The sequence below is a fragment of the Lissotriton helveticus genome, chromosome 5_1 (assembly GCF_964261635.1).
Source record: "Lissotriton helveticus chromosome 5_1, aLisHel1.1, whole genome shotgun sequence".
Lineage (NCBI taxonomy): Eukaryota > Metazoa > Chordata > Amphibia > Caudata > Salamandridae > Lissotriton > Lissotriton helveticus.
This window is the reverse complement of record NC_136065.1, coordinates 352,431,533-352,447,084: the sequence shown is the minus strand read 5'-3', so window position 1 is coordinate 352,447,084 and position 15,552 is coordinate 352,431,533. Positions and strand designations below refer to the sequence as shown.

Here is a 15,552-nt window from a genome sequence, read left to right as displayed (position 1 = left end):
GAATCACCTCTTTAAAGAACACTATAATATAATGCAAAAACAGTCCACTTTCACTCTGTGGGCCTGATTCTCAGACTGCACTATGTAGTACATATTGTACTAATAAGGATGTACGTTGTTACAACGCATGCTTTTACCACGCATGCTTTTACAACGCAGGTTTTTCAACGCAAGTCGTTACAACGACTTGCATTGGGGAGTGCTGGATAGTGAATAGTTTAATTTACTATTCCAACTCCAGACCCCGTGGATAGTAGAGAAGCTGTTGGATAGTAAATTAAACTATTACCTATCCTAGAGCGCCCCCCAGCGCAATTCGTTGCAGTGACTTGCGTTGAAGAACCTGCGTTGTAAAGGCACTGCGTGGTAAAAGTTGCGTTGTAAAGGATGTTTCCCACTAATAATGCAGAGAAAAGCCACATTTTACCCAGTTCTGCCAAGTGTCACACATCTCGAGTTACACTAACGCATTTTAACTTACTGTACCGCATTACTGCAAGCAAAAACATTGTCACGCAAATCAGCTATAAAAAAAGACCACCAGCTCCACCCCATGAAGAGGCGCACTAGTAATGTAATAAATAAAAAGCGGTCTGCCAGTGCTCTAAAATTAGCTTGCTCTACCTGCGCCTCTGACAATTTTCTCTCACAGTAGTGAAAAAAACCTGAAATGCAACACCGAGGACAAGGCCCAGCCCTAGTTGTACAGCCAATCGCCATCACAGCCTGCAATGAGAGGCGACTGCCGCGACTCCTCTCCCCAGCCAGGACGGATTTCACTTCATCTAACTACGGCGGGCAGGGGCTGAAATCAATACCCTCTTCCAGTCTTATCAGGTCATTCTTCCCCTCTTGCCCAGACAAATTTTCTCTCAGCCCCAGTTGCACAGCCAGTCCCCTGTCGGCCCTGAATACGTCAAGAACTGAACTTCTCACACCTGACTACAACATTTGTTTGTCAGGGGTTGGGTGGTGGTGCACACAGTGTCTGTCCTGGCGCATGCAAAAATTTAATATAAAGCGCGACCTGGGATCACCAGTCCAGCTAGCCACACACCTGTTAGAGCAGCCCTCTACAACGCGGCTGGCTCCTCAGCTCTTCAGAGGATGGAGTCCTGACTCACAACAGACTAAGTGAGGCCCTGAGAGTATGGTTTAAAGCCTTCCTAACGCAACATGTAGCACGTCAGATCAGCACTCTAAAGCTTAGCAAGAAGCTGTGAGAGGTAATTAACCAATAAGTGCACGAGGCAGAGGTGGCAGTGCTTAGCTGCGCTGCAACATTTGAAAGGCTGCCGAGAGTGGTGGTAAGTAGTGGCGACGCCAACTGTTTCTCAAGTTATGTTATGGTGGTGTGGCTGGTCATGATTAAAATTGTACAGTTAAGTTGAGCTCTCCTGCAGTATTTGCCGATAAAAGCATAGCCAGTTGGTAAATGGCCAGTTGGAGGAGGCCTGACTAATCCCTAGGTGATCTGTGGCAGAGGGTGGCTGGGCTGATGACATCAGGACTATTTAATGGCTTAGGGTGATTTGCCTAATTTTTGTGCTGGCAGTGGGACTAGACTTCATTGCTTGATTTTGTTCACAAGAAGGTGTCACTCGTAGTTGTTGAAATATCACTCATAATTACACAGACGTTATGAAATTGTCACACATAGTAATCTCAAACCGTGGCAGCTATGTTTACCGAGGTAGAATAGTACATTCTTAGAAAGGATTAAGAAGCAATTTACATTTGGTAATGCCTGGTCTAAGGGATTATACTAAATAGCTGTGGAATGGCTCATAGTACACATAAAACATGGGATAGATTTACTATGAGGATTGTCTTGAGTGATTGTCCAAAAATGGATGGGCGTGATCTTGCAGGTTGAGTGCAACTACATGCAACATGTCAGGAGGAGAGAGAGTCAGCTAAAGGACGTAGTACGACAGGTGTCCAAGCCAGACGAGTTGAAGGAACCAGGAAGATGGAGTAGGGTGTTTTGATAAGTGCTTGGTAAATAGGTGGAACCTATGCTAGATACATCATTTAAATTTACCTCTGTAAAGCATTCATAAGATTTTGTTGGTCTCACATTCGCTCCTATTCAAACAGCCTTCATGCGCATTCAAATAAATGGAGGCAGGAGGTGACTCAACAATGATCATTTTTATCCACTGCCCATTTTTCCAGGGACACGATTTCAAATTTTCTGATAGCTTTAATCTTTTCCGATATGCTTTCAAACATTTTAGTTGGTGTTTGGAATAATTTATATTTTAAATACTTTTTCACTACAGGCACCACAGTCATATTTAGAAATGAATCTGTTAAATTCTGTTTTAAATACTCAAAATCTACAGGGATTAATTCAGACCTACTGCCCATGTTATGCTGTCCATTGTTTTTCTTTAACAAATTCCTCAATTTGATTGAGTGCCAATCCCTCTCATGAAGAACATAATCCCTCCCAAATTTGTTCATTTAAACCCTGCCTCTGCTGTTGAAATAATACTATTATTCTCCACAGTCTAACTTTAGACATGAAGCCTAAACTTAGCCTTCAGGTCTTAACTTAGGGCCCGATTCACAAAGGTAAATTTAGACCTGAAGTCTAACTTTAGAACAGAAGTCAAAATTTAGGCCTGAAGTCTAACTTTAGACTTCAGGTCTAAAGTTAGACTTCAGGCCTAATTTACTTTGTGAATCAGGCCCTTAGTGTTTCCAGTAGCAAAGCATCTTTCTCCTTAGGCCCTAGTGCCTCATAAAAATTGTAAGAATTTTGGCTAAGTAGGGTACATTACGTAGACAAAGGGTATCATATATATGACAGCCATACATAAAGTTTAATCCTGGGATGACTCAATTGGGATCTATTGTAGGTTATTTTGAACTTGTGATCTGGGCACCAATAAAAAATGGACTTTAGTAGGGAGAAAAGCCTTAAATGGAATAAACGTGGAATGCGGAGGAAACGGGCAAGAATGGAATTACTTCTACTGAATTGAGGTATGATGAGTTCATGGGCAGTAGCCTTGAGTTGCTAAGGAGCATCAGGAGGTGTTTGTCATCAGTGAGCGAAGAAATATAGTTGCAGGTTAGGCTATTGAATTAATGTGAGGTACAAGCAATGAGGCATCTGTGGTGAACGCCTGGGACTTAACTGGAAAAGTGAGTGAGGGGTAAAGTCCATCAACATTGACTTCAGTTTGTAAAAAGGGGGTCAGATTTGGGAGAGCTAATTATGATTATGAACTGTGTGTTCTTTGTATGTTTAACACTGTACAGTTCTTAGACATCCAAAGATGTCATTTCTTAGACATCTTCTTAGCATGAGGATGTGTACTTGAAGAGGTTCTTAAGTAGAGTTGCACATATTCAGCTTACTTGTGTATAGTTCCTCTGAAATCCGCCAATGAACTGCTTAGGGGATCACGGTTTAAGCTATACATTGTTGGAGCCAGGATATGGCCTTATGGAATGCTGTATTTAGTAGCTGAGCTGAGCTGCCCAAGATGTGTTATTCAATCTTCACAAATTGGTCTTAGTATGAAAAAACAAGAGCATAACCATCTTAAGACATGATCAAAGAAGCCCTTTCTTTTTCCGTATGCATTAAAAGAGCTTATCCATATAGAGGGTGACAATTTAATAACTGATGAAAGATCCAGAAACATTAGTAGACATGATTATCTACAATATGAAGCTTGTTAACAAGTACCTTTAATGTGGCTGTTTTGGAGCTGAGCCATGAGTTAAACCCTGTTTGCGTTCAGTGAGCAGGTGGATTATGTTATATAATTAGTTTGTTGTTTAGACATACAGATTTGGCGCATTTTCCATGTCAGAGCAGATTGGAAACAAGCCTAAAGATAGCTAAGATGTTTGCATGACAATTTGTTTTTTTCAAGATTTTGGCAATTGTACTGATTTTCATGAGGTGGGAATGGTACAATGGGAGAGTAAGGTGCTTATTGTTAAGCACATTGTATTTTCAAAAAGATGAAAAATAAACTTTATGATATTGGCTCAGAGGACATCTTGGTATGATTCTGTGTATTATACCTTCCTTTAAGAGTGTGCTTAAGAGGTATCTTTTCCTATGCTTCTAGTCTAACTCATAAATGGTATTCTAAGGCTAATATCCTGAAACCAAGAAACATTTCATATGTCATTGTTTGACCATTATAAGGCCATTAAAAGACTCTATTAAAGAGTTATTAAGTATAATGCAAAGATGGACATACTTAAATTGTGTGATTTATGAATACTGTTTCGAAATCACAGTCAAATCTCAGATGGACTGATGAGGAATGTTGGTTAAAAAAATTGGTTTATTTCCCAAATGCTGAGAAAAACAAATCAGATTTTTAACTATATATATTTTTTGTATTTTTCCTTATATTGCACATATCTTTAGTGCATTATATGCTAATAAATAAACATAAAGAAATAAATATTCTAGTCTCATATTTTATGAGGGGATCGATTTTTCCGGTTATGCATATGATGTGGTCCACTGTAGCAAAATATATTTTCAAAGGATAAATCCCATTGATGACAGATAATGACTTTTAGTTATATATTTTTTTCACTGGTGAAATTCTTGATTTGTATTGTCATTTAATGCCCAATAAAATACACAGTACAGGGAGTAAGTTCATTTTGTTAGTGAGTAAAAAGAGGAATTCATTGCATTTGAGGAAGCTGAGTAGAATTGTCTAGAGTGTACATATTGGAATTTATGACTTTGAAGATGGCACCCAGTGAAGTAGGAATGGCAGACATGTATTTCTCAATGAGGTTAGCTTTAGCGTTAGAAAGGTTGGTTTGCATTGTTTCCTGGTGACTTTGTGAATAGGTGAGCAGAGGGCACTACAACTCTATTCAGGGTGTGCAGCTTTATGATTAGTTGGAAATAGGAAAGTCACTCAACCAGGGTTGGTTTGGTTAATCTGATGGTATTTAGGTTTATGGGGAACATTTAAATTGGTGGTATCCTGAATAATCTTGTTGGGCTGTAGTAGGGCAGCCTCTGAGTCATGGATCTGCAGCTCTCCCATGGTGGATATTGATACTCATCATTGTTTTTTTTTAAACATTTTTATTTGCATTTTATCATAACTGAACAATACAATCATGTAATCAGCAGTTCGCACATCCCCGCCTCCAACCCACCACCCCCTCCACAGTACATCCGTTAAATATGCCATATCGATCCGACCCATTGACCAAAGCGCCTTGTTGCAATCGTCTATACCTCCTAGGCACAGGAGTTCCCGGGACGACCTCGGACAGACGTTTAATTGACCACTCTCCAAGACTCCCTCACAGTCCCCCATCCAATCCATGGTAATGTCTCCATTTTCCCCATACCTTACGGAACTTCTTCGGGCATCCCCTTGCTCTGTAAGTGACCCTCTCGGCAGCCATATATAGGTCTAAGCCTCTCCTCCATTCATCCAACTCCGGCGGTTGTGGTGCACCCCAACACTTAGCTATGTCTCTTTTGGCTACCACTAACGCCAGTATTAGAAAGATCAGTAGGGGGAACGCTAAGTCTACGTCGTTAGTCATACCTAGGAGGGCCAATCTGGGCTCTGGTTGGAGAGGAGTCTCTAGCACCGCACTCAGTTCCTTGAAAACTTTACCCCAGTAATCCTGTATCTTACTACATGTCCATATGGTGTAGTAGAAGTCCCCCTCCATGTCTCTGCATCTAAGGCACGTTGTGTTCTCTGTCCTCCCCATTTTATGGAGCCTTACCCTGTCGTAGTAAATTCTGTGTAGCACATTAAATTGAATGAGGCGCAGCCTGGATTTAATTGCCACCTCTCTGGGATGCATCAACACAATGTCCCAGTCGACATCCTCCAGGTCTCCCACCTCAGTCTCCCACTTCCGTCTAAGCTTGTCCAGATCCCCTAGCATGTTATTCGTCAGAGTCTTATATGTGAGTGAGACCGCTTTTTCCTGGATGCGCTCCTGTAAGAGGCGTCCATCTAAAGGTGCATACTCCGGGAGTTCGTCTGCCTGGATATTTTGGGGCCGCCAAGCATGTCTCAGCTGCGCGTATTTGAAGAACTGTGTACGGTGTAGTCCAAAATCTGACCTCAGGGCCATGAATGATTTCAGTTCCCCCTTGGCCACTATATCCCCCAGAGTGGAGATACCTATATCATCCCACCTCTGGAAGCCCTTCAATTTGTTAAATTCTGTTAGCCATGTACAATGCCATATTGGCGTCTGTCGTGTGGGTTTCATTCCCCATCCAGTACGTGTCGTCGCCCTACTCCAGAGTTGCAAAGTAATTCCTGTAGCCGGGAGCATCTGCCCCCGCCTGGAGCCCCGTATAAATAGTACATCAATGACCTAGATGACATCCTGTGTCTTTCAAGGGCGTACGTGGGATGATCAGCCTGCGCGTGTATCCAATCATTAATCGGGGCTAAGTGTTCTGCCCAATAGTATGCTTCCAGGTTCGGAAGTGAGATCCCTCCGCTATATTGATGTCTCTGGAGAGTGGTCAACGCCACTCTGGGTTGTTTACCCAGCCAGAGGAAAGATCTCAGCTCAGCATGTATCGTCGCAAACACTCTGGGAGGGAGTGGATAATATTCGATCTGGAGGGCGTATAAAAACTAGGGCAATGTGATCATTTTGAACATCGCTGCCCGACCCAAAAGTGTGAGTGGGAGCTGCTTCCAACGGGTTGTGTCCATTGTAAAGTTCACTAGGATTCGTTCCAGGTTTTGTTGATATGACAGCTGCCGATCCAGGGTGACATACACTCCAAGGTATTTGAAACCCTCTATGGTCGTCAACAGTCGTCCCGGGAGGTCCGGCCAGTTTCCCTGCCCCTTAGGGTCGTAGAGAACCGATTTGTGCCAGTTAATCTGATAACCCGCATACTGTCCGTACTGCTCCAATTACAGGAACAATTCCGGTATTGTTGTCACTGGGTATGTGATGTACAAAAGGATATCATACGCGATATTTTTTCTTCCGCAGAGTCCATTTCTCCCGTACTGAATCCCCTAATGGCTACATTCTGATGTATCTTAGCGGCGAGCACTTCTATTGTCAGCGCAAAGAGGAGGGGAGATAATTGGCAACCCTGCCGGGTCCCCCTCCTCACCTGGAACTCTCTTGACATTACCCCATTCACTTTGACCCTGGTGTTAGGTGCAGTATATAGCAGCCGAACCCACTGAGGGTATTTGGGGCCAAACCCGAATTTTTGCAAGACAGCCTCAAGAAACGGCCAGTGAACCGCATTGAATGCTTTCTCAGCATCAAGGGATAAGAACCAGTGTGGGTCCTCCCTCCCTTTACCCTCCTGTAGCCAGTTGTGGGTACGGCGGAGATTTAACCTGGTGGCTCTCTCCGGCAGGAAACCCGTTTGATCTAGTCGTACTAGGTCCGTTATCACCGAGCATAGTCGTAATGCCAGAATCGATGCCAAGAGTTTCGCCTCTGTATTCAGGAGGGAGATGGGGCGATATGATGCACAGTCTTCCTGCAATACTCATCATTGTTAGTCATCTGCAGAAAATAACCACTAACTAATTAATAGATTTTTAGTTAGACCAATGTTTTGCAGATTTATGGAACTGTATCTTATGTGCAAATCTAGCATGACTCTGCCTCCAGAGGACAAACATTAAACCCCACCAGTGCCATATCACAAGTATGTTTCTATTTACACTACAAACTAATTATTAGGCATGAAACCCACGCCTACTCTTTCCTTTTTCCAGGATCAAATTTTATTTTGAACTGTTTTGTCATTTTCCTTTTCAGGATCCTTGTTTCTTGGAGTAATTTTATGCAGCAAACAGTTCTAGAGAAGTTACCAATTTTAAATGTATTGACTTTGTTACAGTTTCAAATATGTCTCCCTTTCACCTAGCATCTCTCTCTGTACCTTATTCTCATTTTCCTCTTTTCTTTACATGTATGCTAACCCTTGATATTGTGTAAGATAATAATATTTAGTTAGCCATTCTTCAAATGATTAGTTTAAATTCATATGTTATATGTACAGTTGCTTGGTTGTAAAATCTACTTGTTTTCTAATTTGTCTCAAGCGTATTTCAATGTATAAAAAATACACCCACGTCCTTAGTACATTTAAATTTTGCAATGTTTTGTAGCTTTTGACAAAATATCCACCCTGAAGTACTTTTACAATGCAGTTTTTTAACGGTCGCGTCTTTGTCATAATTCCGACAAAGGAACTGCATCAACCTTGTACAGGTCTGCATCAATAAGATGATAGAATTCTTGGGCTCATTATAGTGGCAGTCGGACACTCATCAAACAGCCATCGCTGCAGGAAATTACCATGGAGGCAGTCAGAAACATGCCTTTTTGCATTGAGGCTTGTGCTGCGCACGGAAAAGGGTCCGCAGCACATGCTCCAATGCCAAAAGGCATGTTTGTAAACATCCCTGCACCCTGTGGCAGTCACCATGCGGTGCCTGCCACACAATGCAGGGATGTGTAGGGGGCACCACAGGTGACCCCCAGGGCTCCTTGAGGGGCTCCTTGAGGGAGGACCACAAAGTACAAGTGCCCCAAATAAGCCTTTCTGCAAGCCTCTTTACATCGAAGAACCAACGTGAAATGGCTGGAGTAAAGGTGGATCGTAACACCCCCCCTTGGGTTGGCTGAGAAGGCACCACCTCCATTGTGGGGAATGCGATGTGACTGACAACCCGTCGAAAGCTGTCAGTCAGTCCCTGGGGCAATGCGGTCCTACCAACCGCATCGTAATACAGCAATCTGACCGCGGTAATAGATGTCAGTGGGACCGACACTGACTGCATGTCGGTGTCGGTCCCACTGACATGGTAATCAGCCCCATAGTTCTTAACGACCTGGATATCGTTTTCAATGGTAAGGAGATCTGTGAATTGGCCCCTACAACCTCAAACTAAAAATCTCATCGAGACAAAGATGTTAAAATGTGAACTCTTTAAAGATGCTTTTAAACAAACTTTTTTCATGACCTCATGGTAAAGCCGATTAAAGGTGGATTCAAACAGAGAACACTATAAAGTATGTGTACACTACTTGCAGCCCCAACACCCTCAATATACTACCATCGTTTACACATAAATTCTTCTAACCAGACCATGTATTTGCCATTGCAAAGGTACCAGTAGTACTTCTTACATTCTCAAAGCATAGGTGTCGTCTCAAATCCTCTCTTCTCCATTCCAAAAGTGTATGTTTAGTAAATGTATCAATGTAGGTATAGTCACTTCAAAATAAATAAATTACAATTGTTGCTGCTGTAGGATATCCCTTAAATATGTAAATCACCTTGACGTAAATTAATGTTTCCTGCTGTTCTTTCACTTAGGTGTCTTGTAGACTAAAGGAAGAAATACAGCAAAATACAATGTATGTATCTATCTACAACTATAATATTGTTTATAAAACATGGGATTCTGCAAACCCTGTATAAATGTCCATCTCTAATTTCATTATAATTGGCGACTTGTGGTGCACTCAGTCACAGATTATAAAGAAAAGACGTCAGAACTCAACTGTAATAACTTATTACAGTTTAGTTCTGATGTTACAATGACTGTTGCCTGAGCCAGCACCTGAGGTGAAAGGCAGGATGTATGACATTACAACGCATGCTTTTACATCGCATGCCTTTACAACGCGGTTTTTACAACGCAAACCTTTACAACGCATAGCGCTTTTGGGTGCTGGATAGTGAATAGTTTAATTTACTATTCCAACTCCAGTCCCCGTGGACACTAGGGAAGGTGTTGGATAGTAAATTAAACTTATTCCCTATCCTAGAGCGCCCCCCAGCGCAATGCGTTGTAATGGTTTTCGTTGTAAAAGTTGCGTCGTAAAGGCACTGCGTGGTAAAAGTTGCGTTGTAAAGGATGTTTCCCGAAAGGCAAGGCAGGTCATGGAGCATAATTAAAGCAGCTATTTAAAGCTATGAAAATGAAAGGTTGTTTTTCTTTATTCTGCTCTGTTTTCTAGAAGAAAGCATATGTTTATCTTTTGCACCCTTTAGATAATTATAGAAAAGTTAAAGCCTTTCTGCATGTTTCTGCAAATTCGGACCTTCTGCTCCCTATTTAAAAAAAGAAAAAAAAAACGGCTTGTATTGATTTGATTTCAATATGTTTTGCAACACATATCTAACAGGTTTTTGATGTGTTTAAATTTGCGCTAGACGTTCTATTTGTATTCTTCATGTTTGCAAGCATGCTCTCTCTTTCAAATGAAAGAGCTGTGCACCAAGGATTTAAGTGGTTTGTGGGAAAGGTGATGGTGTCACCATGTCATTTATGAAATATAATACCCTGTGCCGAACTTGACAAGTGTATCACAAGTCAACTTGGAGTTCCAAAACCTGATAAGGGAACTTGGCCTCTGGCCTCATTCATCTATATGGTTATGAAACTCCCCGATCACTTAAAATATGCATGTCATGTACAGCAAGTGGTACTTTATCCCTTACATCATAATAGAAGAACGTAAAAACACGCATTGATTAGTAGTCATCATGTTAATGCAATACTGATAGTAATTATTCTCTTAATGGAAGATCACCAGTTTGTATTATTTCCCTCAAAATCTCTGTGCACTTAATATTTCATATTTTGTTTGGGTCAAAATATTTACCAGGTTAGAGCACATAATTCAGTTTTCATAGTGAGAAAGGGAAGTCGACCCACCTAAAATGACAACGGTGTTGGGAGAGGTAGTTCTCCAACGGGTTTTACCTGTGGTGAAAAAAAATAAGTGCAAATACAGTAATTATTACATTGTTCCATTTGAAAGTGTAATTTTGTTACATCTGTTAATACCTAAAAATGAATGCTTCCATGAAGCTTCAACTGTTGCAGCTTTCCGGCACTGCTCATATAATTATTTGTAAAATCCAAGAAAGTCAGACATTTGGTCCAAGCATGAAATAACCTTGGAGGAGCACATTTCTGACTTTCCTTGTGAACATCGGCCCGATAATCCTTTTCATAGCTGAATCCTTGCAAATAAAAGTTTGTGTTCCAGGAGACATTGTTCAGTAAGCTGCTTACAAATATGCCATATAACTGATAATTGCTTTCTTAAAATTCAAACTTAGCTGGTTTACATTCCAAAACTTTTTTTTTTTTTACGGATTGTGGTACTTACACCTTTTAAGAGACAAATGCATTATTAAAAACGAGCTCTGTTCCATTGAAACATAAACACATGAACTCTCATAGGGATGTTCACGCATTTTTTAGTCCTAGAGAGGTTCTAAAAGTAGTTTTGAAATTGCATAAGCGCTGCAATGGTCCCTTCCTTTGATCTATTCTCCATGATGTCTGTTGGAAAGTTGGAAGTCTAGGAATTGGAGCACTTTCAGATTTCATAGTCTAACCAGTGTTCAAAATATTAATCGACCTGACCAGTTTTGTCTGTCAGCGACTGCTACTGTTTAAAATAACATGATCGGTGATTACCTTTAGTCTTACTTTTCAAGCTGATCCTATTGCTTGACGAAGGGGATGAGTGATGTTGCTAAAGTCTGACGCACCCAGACAGATGCCCTTCTTGGGGTTTCTGAATCCTGCACATGACACTTACCTTGGTGTTGCCCGCTGTCTGGAGAGTTCTCAGTCCATTGAAATCCAAAGGATGGAAATAGACAAAGAGAATAAGCTCCTCCTTGAAAAGTATAATATTTGGATTTGTAGATTGGAAGCAAATGAATCACTTTAAGGGAAGTAACTTTTTTTAAAAGTGGTAGCAAAGCTTGTTTTGACATGATGTACTTTCAGTCCCACATTCAGAGACACCCCTTTCTCAACATACTGATTTGCAAATGTTTATATTGGAGGCACCACTCCTGATCCACCCTCCACCTATAGGAGACCTGCATGGACCAAATGAACAGCGGCGGAGGAGCCTGGGGAAAACCTTCGAAAATATGGTCACCCCCAAAAAATGCTTGATATAAATGTATTATGAAGATGCCCAACCTCCTGTCTCACTTACCCATCTATCCCCTTCCTACAAATTGAAATAATAAGGATTTCTGCTGTTTGGCCTTCACGTCACCTCTTTGAGAAAGCACACTTAACCCACTATGTATTACGAAGAAGGGAGCAGCTGCAGTGCTCATAAGCAGCCGTGACAGAGCTGCTGCCAAGTCTGACAGAAATCCACCGATTCCCAAATGTCTGTAGGATGCAAGGGGTGTGGATGAGATAGCAGGCAGTCATGACCTGGTATCCAAAATGTCATCCCTTCCTTTGCGTTTGTTGAGTCCAACAGAGGTAAAAGGAAGACAAGAGAGGAGACAGATCAGTGGATTCCATTAGTGGGTTGTGTGGTATCACAGCAATGAACACCCAGTTTGTTGTTCACTGTCGTGATCCCACAGCAGTGAAATATTGGGAACAGACTGTACATAACACCACAGTTGCTGCTTTGGGAAACGGACACTCAAAACATTCGGTATTTACCTACAATTTACCTGGAGGTAAGCATTTCATTCAAGATGTATATTTGTATTCATATGTTCTCATACTGTGAGAGAAGGAACTTTTCTAAATTGGGAGTAAGCTAAAATCGACTTATGTTGTCTGAAGTTTAACTGTTATTTGTGTGCTTCTGTTCCAGGCTACATTGAACAAAGGGATTCCTCTCCTCTCCTCGAACTCATTGCCGTAGTTGGAGATTGGCCAGTGGCCTCTCCTCATTGGAATATCACCAAAGGTAACTAGTGCGCATGCAATACTGCTGCTCAAGTTGACAAATAAAATCAGATAATCTAATATTGTCTGAGGGAGCACTATATTGGGGTGGTAGAGGTGGATGGGTTGATGAAGTACAAAGGCATTGAGTCTGGCATTAGGGAATTTTAAGGTCAGTTCATGTCTTTGAGATTAATTTACAATGTATGTTTCGTATCTTGTCATCATTTACAATGTATGTTTCGTGCCATGTCCATGCCAAGAGCAGTGCCAAAAATGTCCTGAAGACTGGTCATGTTAAAGCCCATGCAACCCTGAATATAGTACTCAGTGCATGACTGAGCATCTGCGCCAACATCATAGTTCTAGTGTCTCCAGGCTCCTGGTGATGGCGCGCTGAGTTACCTGCTCAATTACCATACTCACCTGGGCCCATAAACATACACACTTTGAACAGGTAAATCCGGCCTTTACCATACGCCAATCAGAATTTTAATTTTTCTTTAGGACTTTACCAATCCTTGTCACCTGCATTAAAGTCCTAACGGATCAACAGTGTTAGCATAATAGGTAGAAGATAACATTTACATTCATAAATAACCACAGACTCGGGTAAAGTTAAACACTTTATCTATGTAAATTCTTAAATGTCATAGTCCATACAGATACAATTAAAGCCTTTTCGATTAGGAAGATGATGATTAACGCAATGATATGTAGAAATACTACGAGATTTCTTTTAGGCATTGATACATAGGAAGGGAGAAAAAGGGAAACAGCGCCGTAACATACCCACACAGATTTATATTTACCTAGCATGGTGTGAAGACCAGCCCTGGCCACGGGCTGGGACAAAGAAGACAGGACTCCCAATAGTTCAAATGCCAACAGGACAGGACAGGTGCGATGCGAAACAGGTGAGGACCAGGACAGGACTGATGCAGGACAGGTACCCTCAGCTAAGTGCAACGCCAGCGTCACACCCCTCTCTGCGACTAACAGTCGAAGCCCGATTGGGTTATCGATTCTTGTCCCACAGCAATTTATCGATTCTTCTGATAGAGTGCTCCGCCAGCACTTCTGCTCCCGATACTTCTGACAGAGTGCGCCGCCAGCACCTCTGCTCACGATCTCCTATAGCCTGCGTTGGGTCAGTGACAGGTCAGCTATTCGGACAAGATGGACAATCTAACTAGCTAAGCCTACCTTAGTTATACCATTTTCCAGGGCAGTGTACCACCCCTCAGTGTTGCAAATTCCTGAATTACCTCAATTCGATTGGTCAAAAGGCGAGGAGAGTTCATCACACCATACCAGTATGAGATCATTTTCGTTCAATAATTTAAATTAGCATTCCCACCCATAACTTTATTTTCCCATGCACTTTTATTCCACCCAGCATTATTGTATCAAAAGATTTACAATGTATTAACATTTTGTATTATTCTCTTCCTCCGGAGAGTTCATAAGGTGAGGTTCCCAGGCGCATGGCAAGCAAGGCTGTCACTGGCAGAGATTCAATGCCAATGCTTCAGGGATTTCGAGTTCTTCTGCACACACGCAGCTTTTTCAATATGGAGTTCAGCAATGTTACATCAGGCCCAAATACGAGCTAGCAGCCAAGTCAAAGAGAAACAATTTTAGAACAAGGAATAAATGAATGCACTGTATACCACTTATCTCTACTCAATTCCCATTACTTTATTTTACCTATAGCATTAATAGTCAAGCAGAACGAACACGGTTTAGTTAAAGCCGAAGCAGATGCATTAACATGTGAAACATGAAGCAGCCATCTTTAATTCTAGTGCGCAGCTGCAAAGATTTCCCACAATAGCAGAGGTACGTCACACCACTTGAGTATGGCAGATGCATGCGTAGTACAGTTCCGTGTTTTCGGCTGCCCTATTAGATCACTCGGGTTACTGTTAGTAAAAGCACATTGTCAAGGTTCCCCTAGATAGTAGAAATGTCGTGTGGTGCAATTATTAGTAAGACAAACATGTTGATTAATACATTATGTGTTATTTAGAGAGGGTTGTGTCAGAGCAAGTCTCTATACGTATGAAACCTTGCTCCATCACTGGTCACCTGCAGGTTGTTCTAGAAACGTCCTGGAACACAAAGAATAAAGGGCAGGACTCTAGAATCCCAGGATGAATGAAGGAAGGATGTTGAACTGGGGCTTCTTCATATAACAAGTAAATTAAATACATTTCTGGCAAAGGGGCATGGATAAGCCATGTAACCGTCGCTTGCCAAGATGGTTGTCTGTCCATAGGATGCTAAATGTTCCCAGTCTAAAATGAAGTAGAGTCCTTTCTGTGATATGAATTCTTGTCTGAATAACGTTTAACCCCTTTGATGCTGCTGATGGACCCCGGCCGTTCCACGTGACTGTGGGCGTGTGCAGATGGGCCATCTGAACCCCGCCCACTGATTAGAATGCCAGCAACAGGGCGGAATTTGTGCCGCGGTCAAGGTGTTAAAAGACGCAATCACAAGAGGAACATGCATCAAACACATTCAACTGATTTTGGTCAGAGTTTTTGCCCACTTGCTACTATTTCTGCCCCAAACGTTTCATTCTAGCATTTTGCTTTTTTTCTTGATTCCTACTCTGCAATTCTTCCTCGGCTCCTTTGTCCTTTCTGAGGTCCGGTTGAGTTTGGTACTTAGAGATTGCTTCAGTATTAATCACCATCTTAAATGAAGAACTGCACAATTGATGAGGGTTTTTTTTTAACCCTTTTTGGATCTTTCTTCCTGACTGAACCATTTAGAAAATGCTCTTGATACCTTTTAAGTATTCTATTATGGGTAGAGTGGCACCATGTCT

At 41.7% G+C, this 15,552-nt stretch overlaps 1 protein-coding gene across 2 annotated transcripts in view; it reads left to right on the top strand.

Annotated features, from left to right (window-relative positions):
* The window catches only part of MMEL1 (membrane metalloendopeptidase like 1), a 963,690-nt gene that overhangs the window by 676,211 nt on the left and 271,927 nt on the right, over positions 1-15,552 (top strand). For both annotated transcript variants that reach the window (XM_078640928.1, XM_078640929.1), the window contains exon 6: positions 12,640-12,735. In XM_078640928.1, coding sequence (XP_078497054.1) covers positions 12,640-12,735 — 96 coding nt within the window. The remainder of the gene's footprint in view (positions 1-12,639; positions 12,736-15,552) is intronic.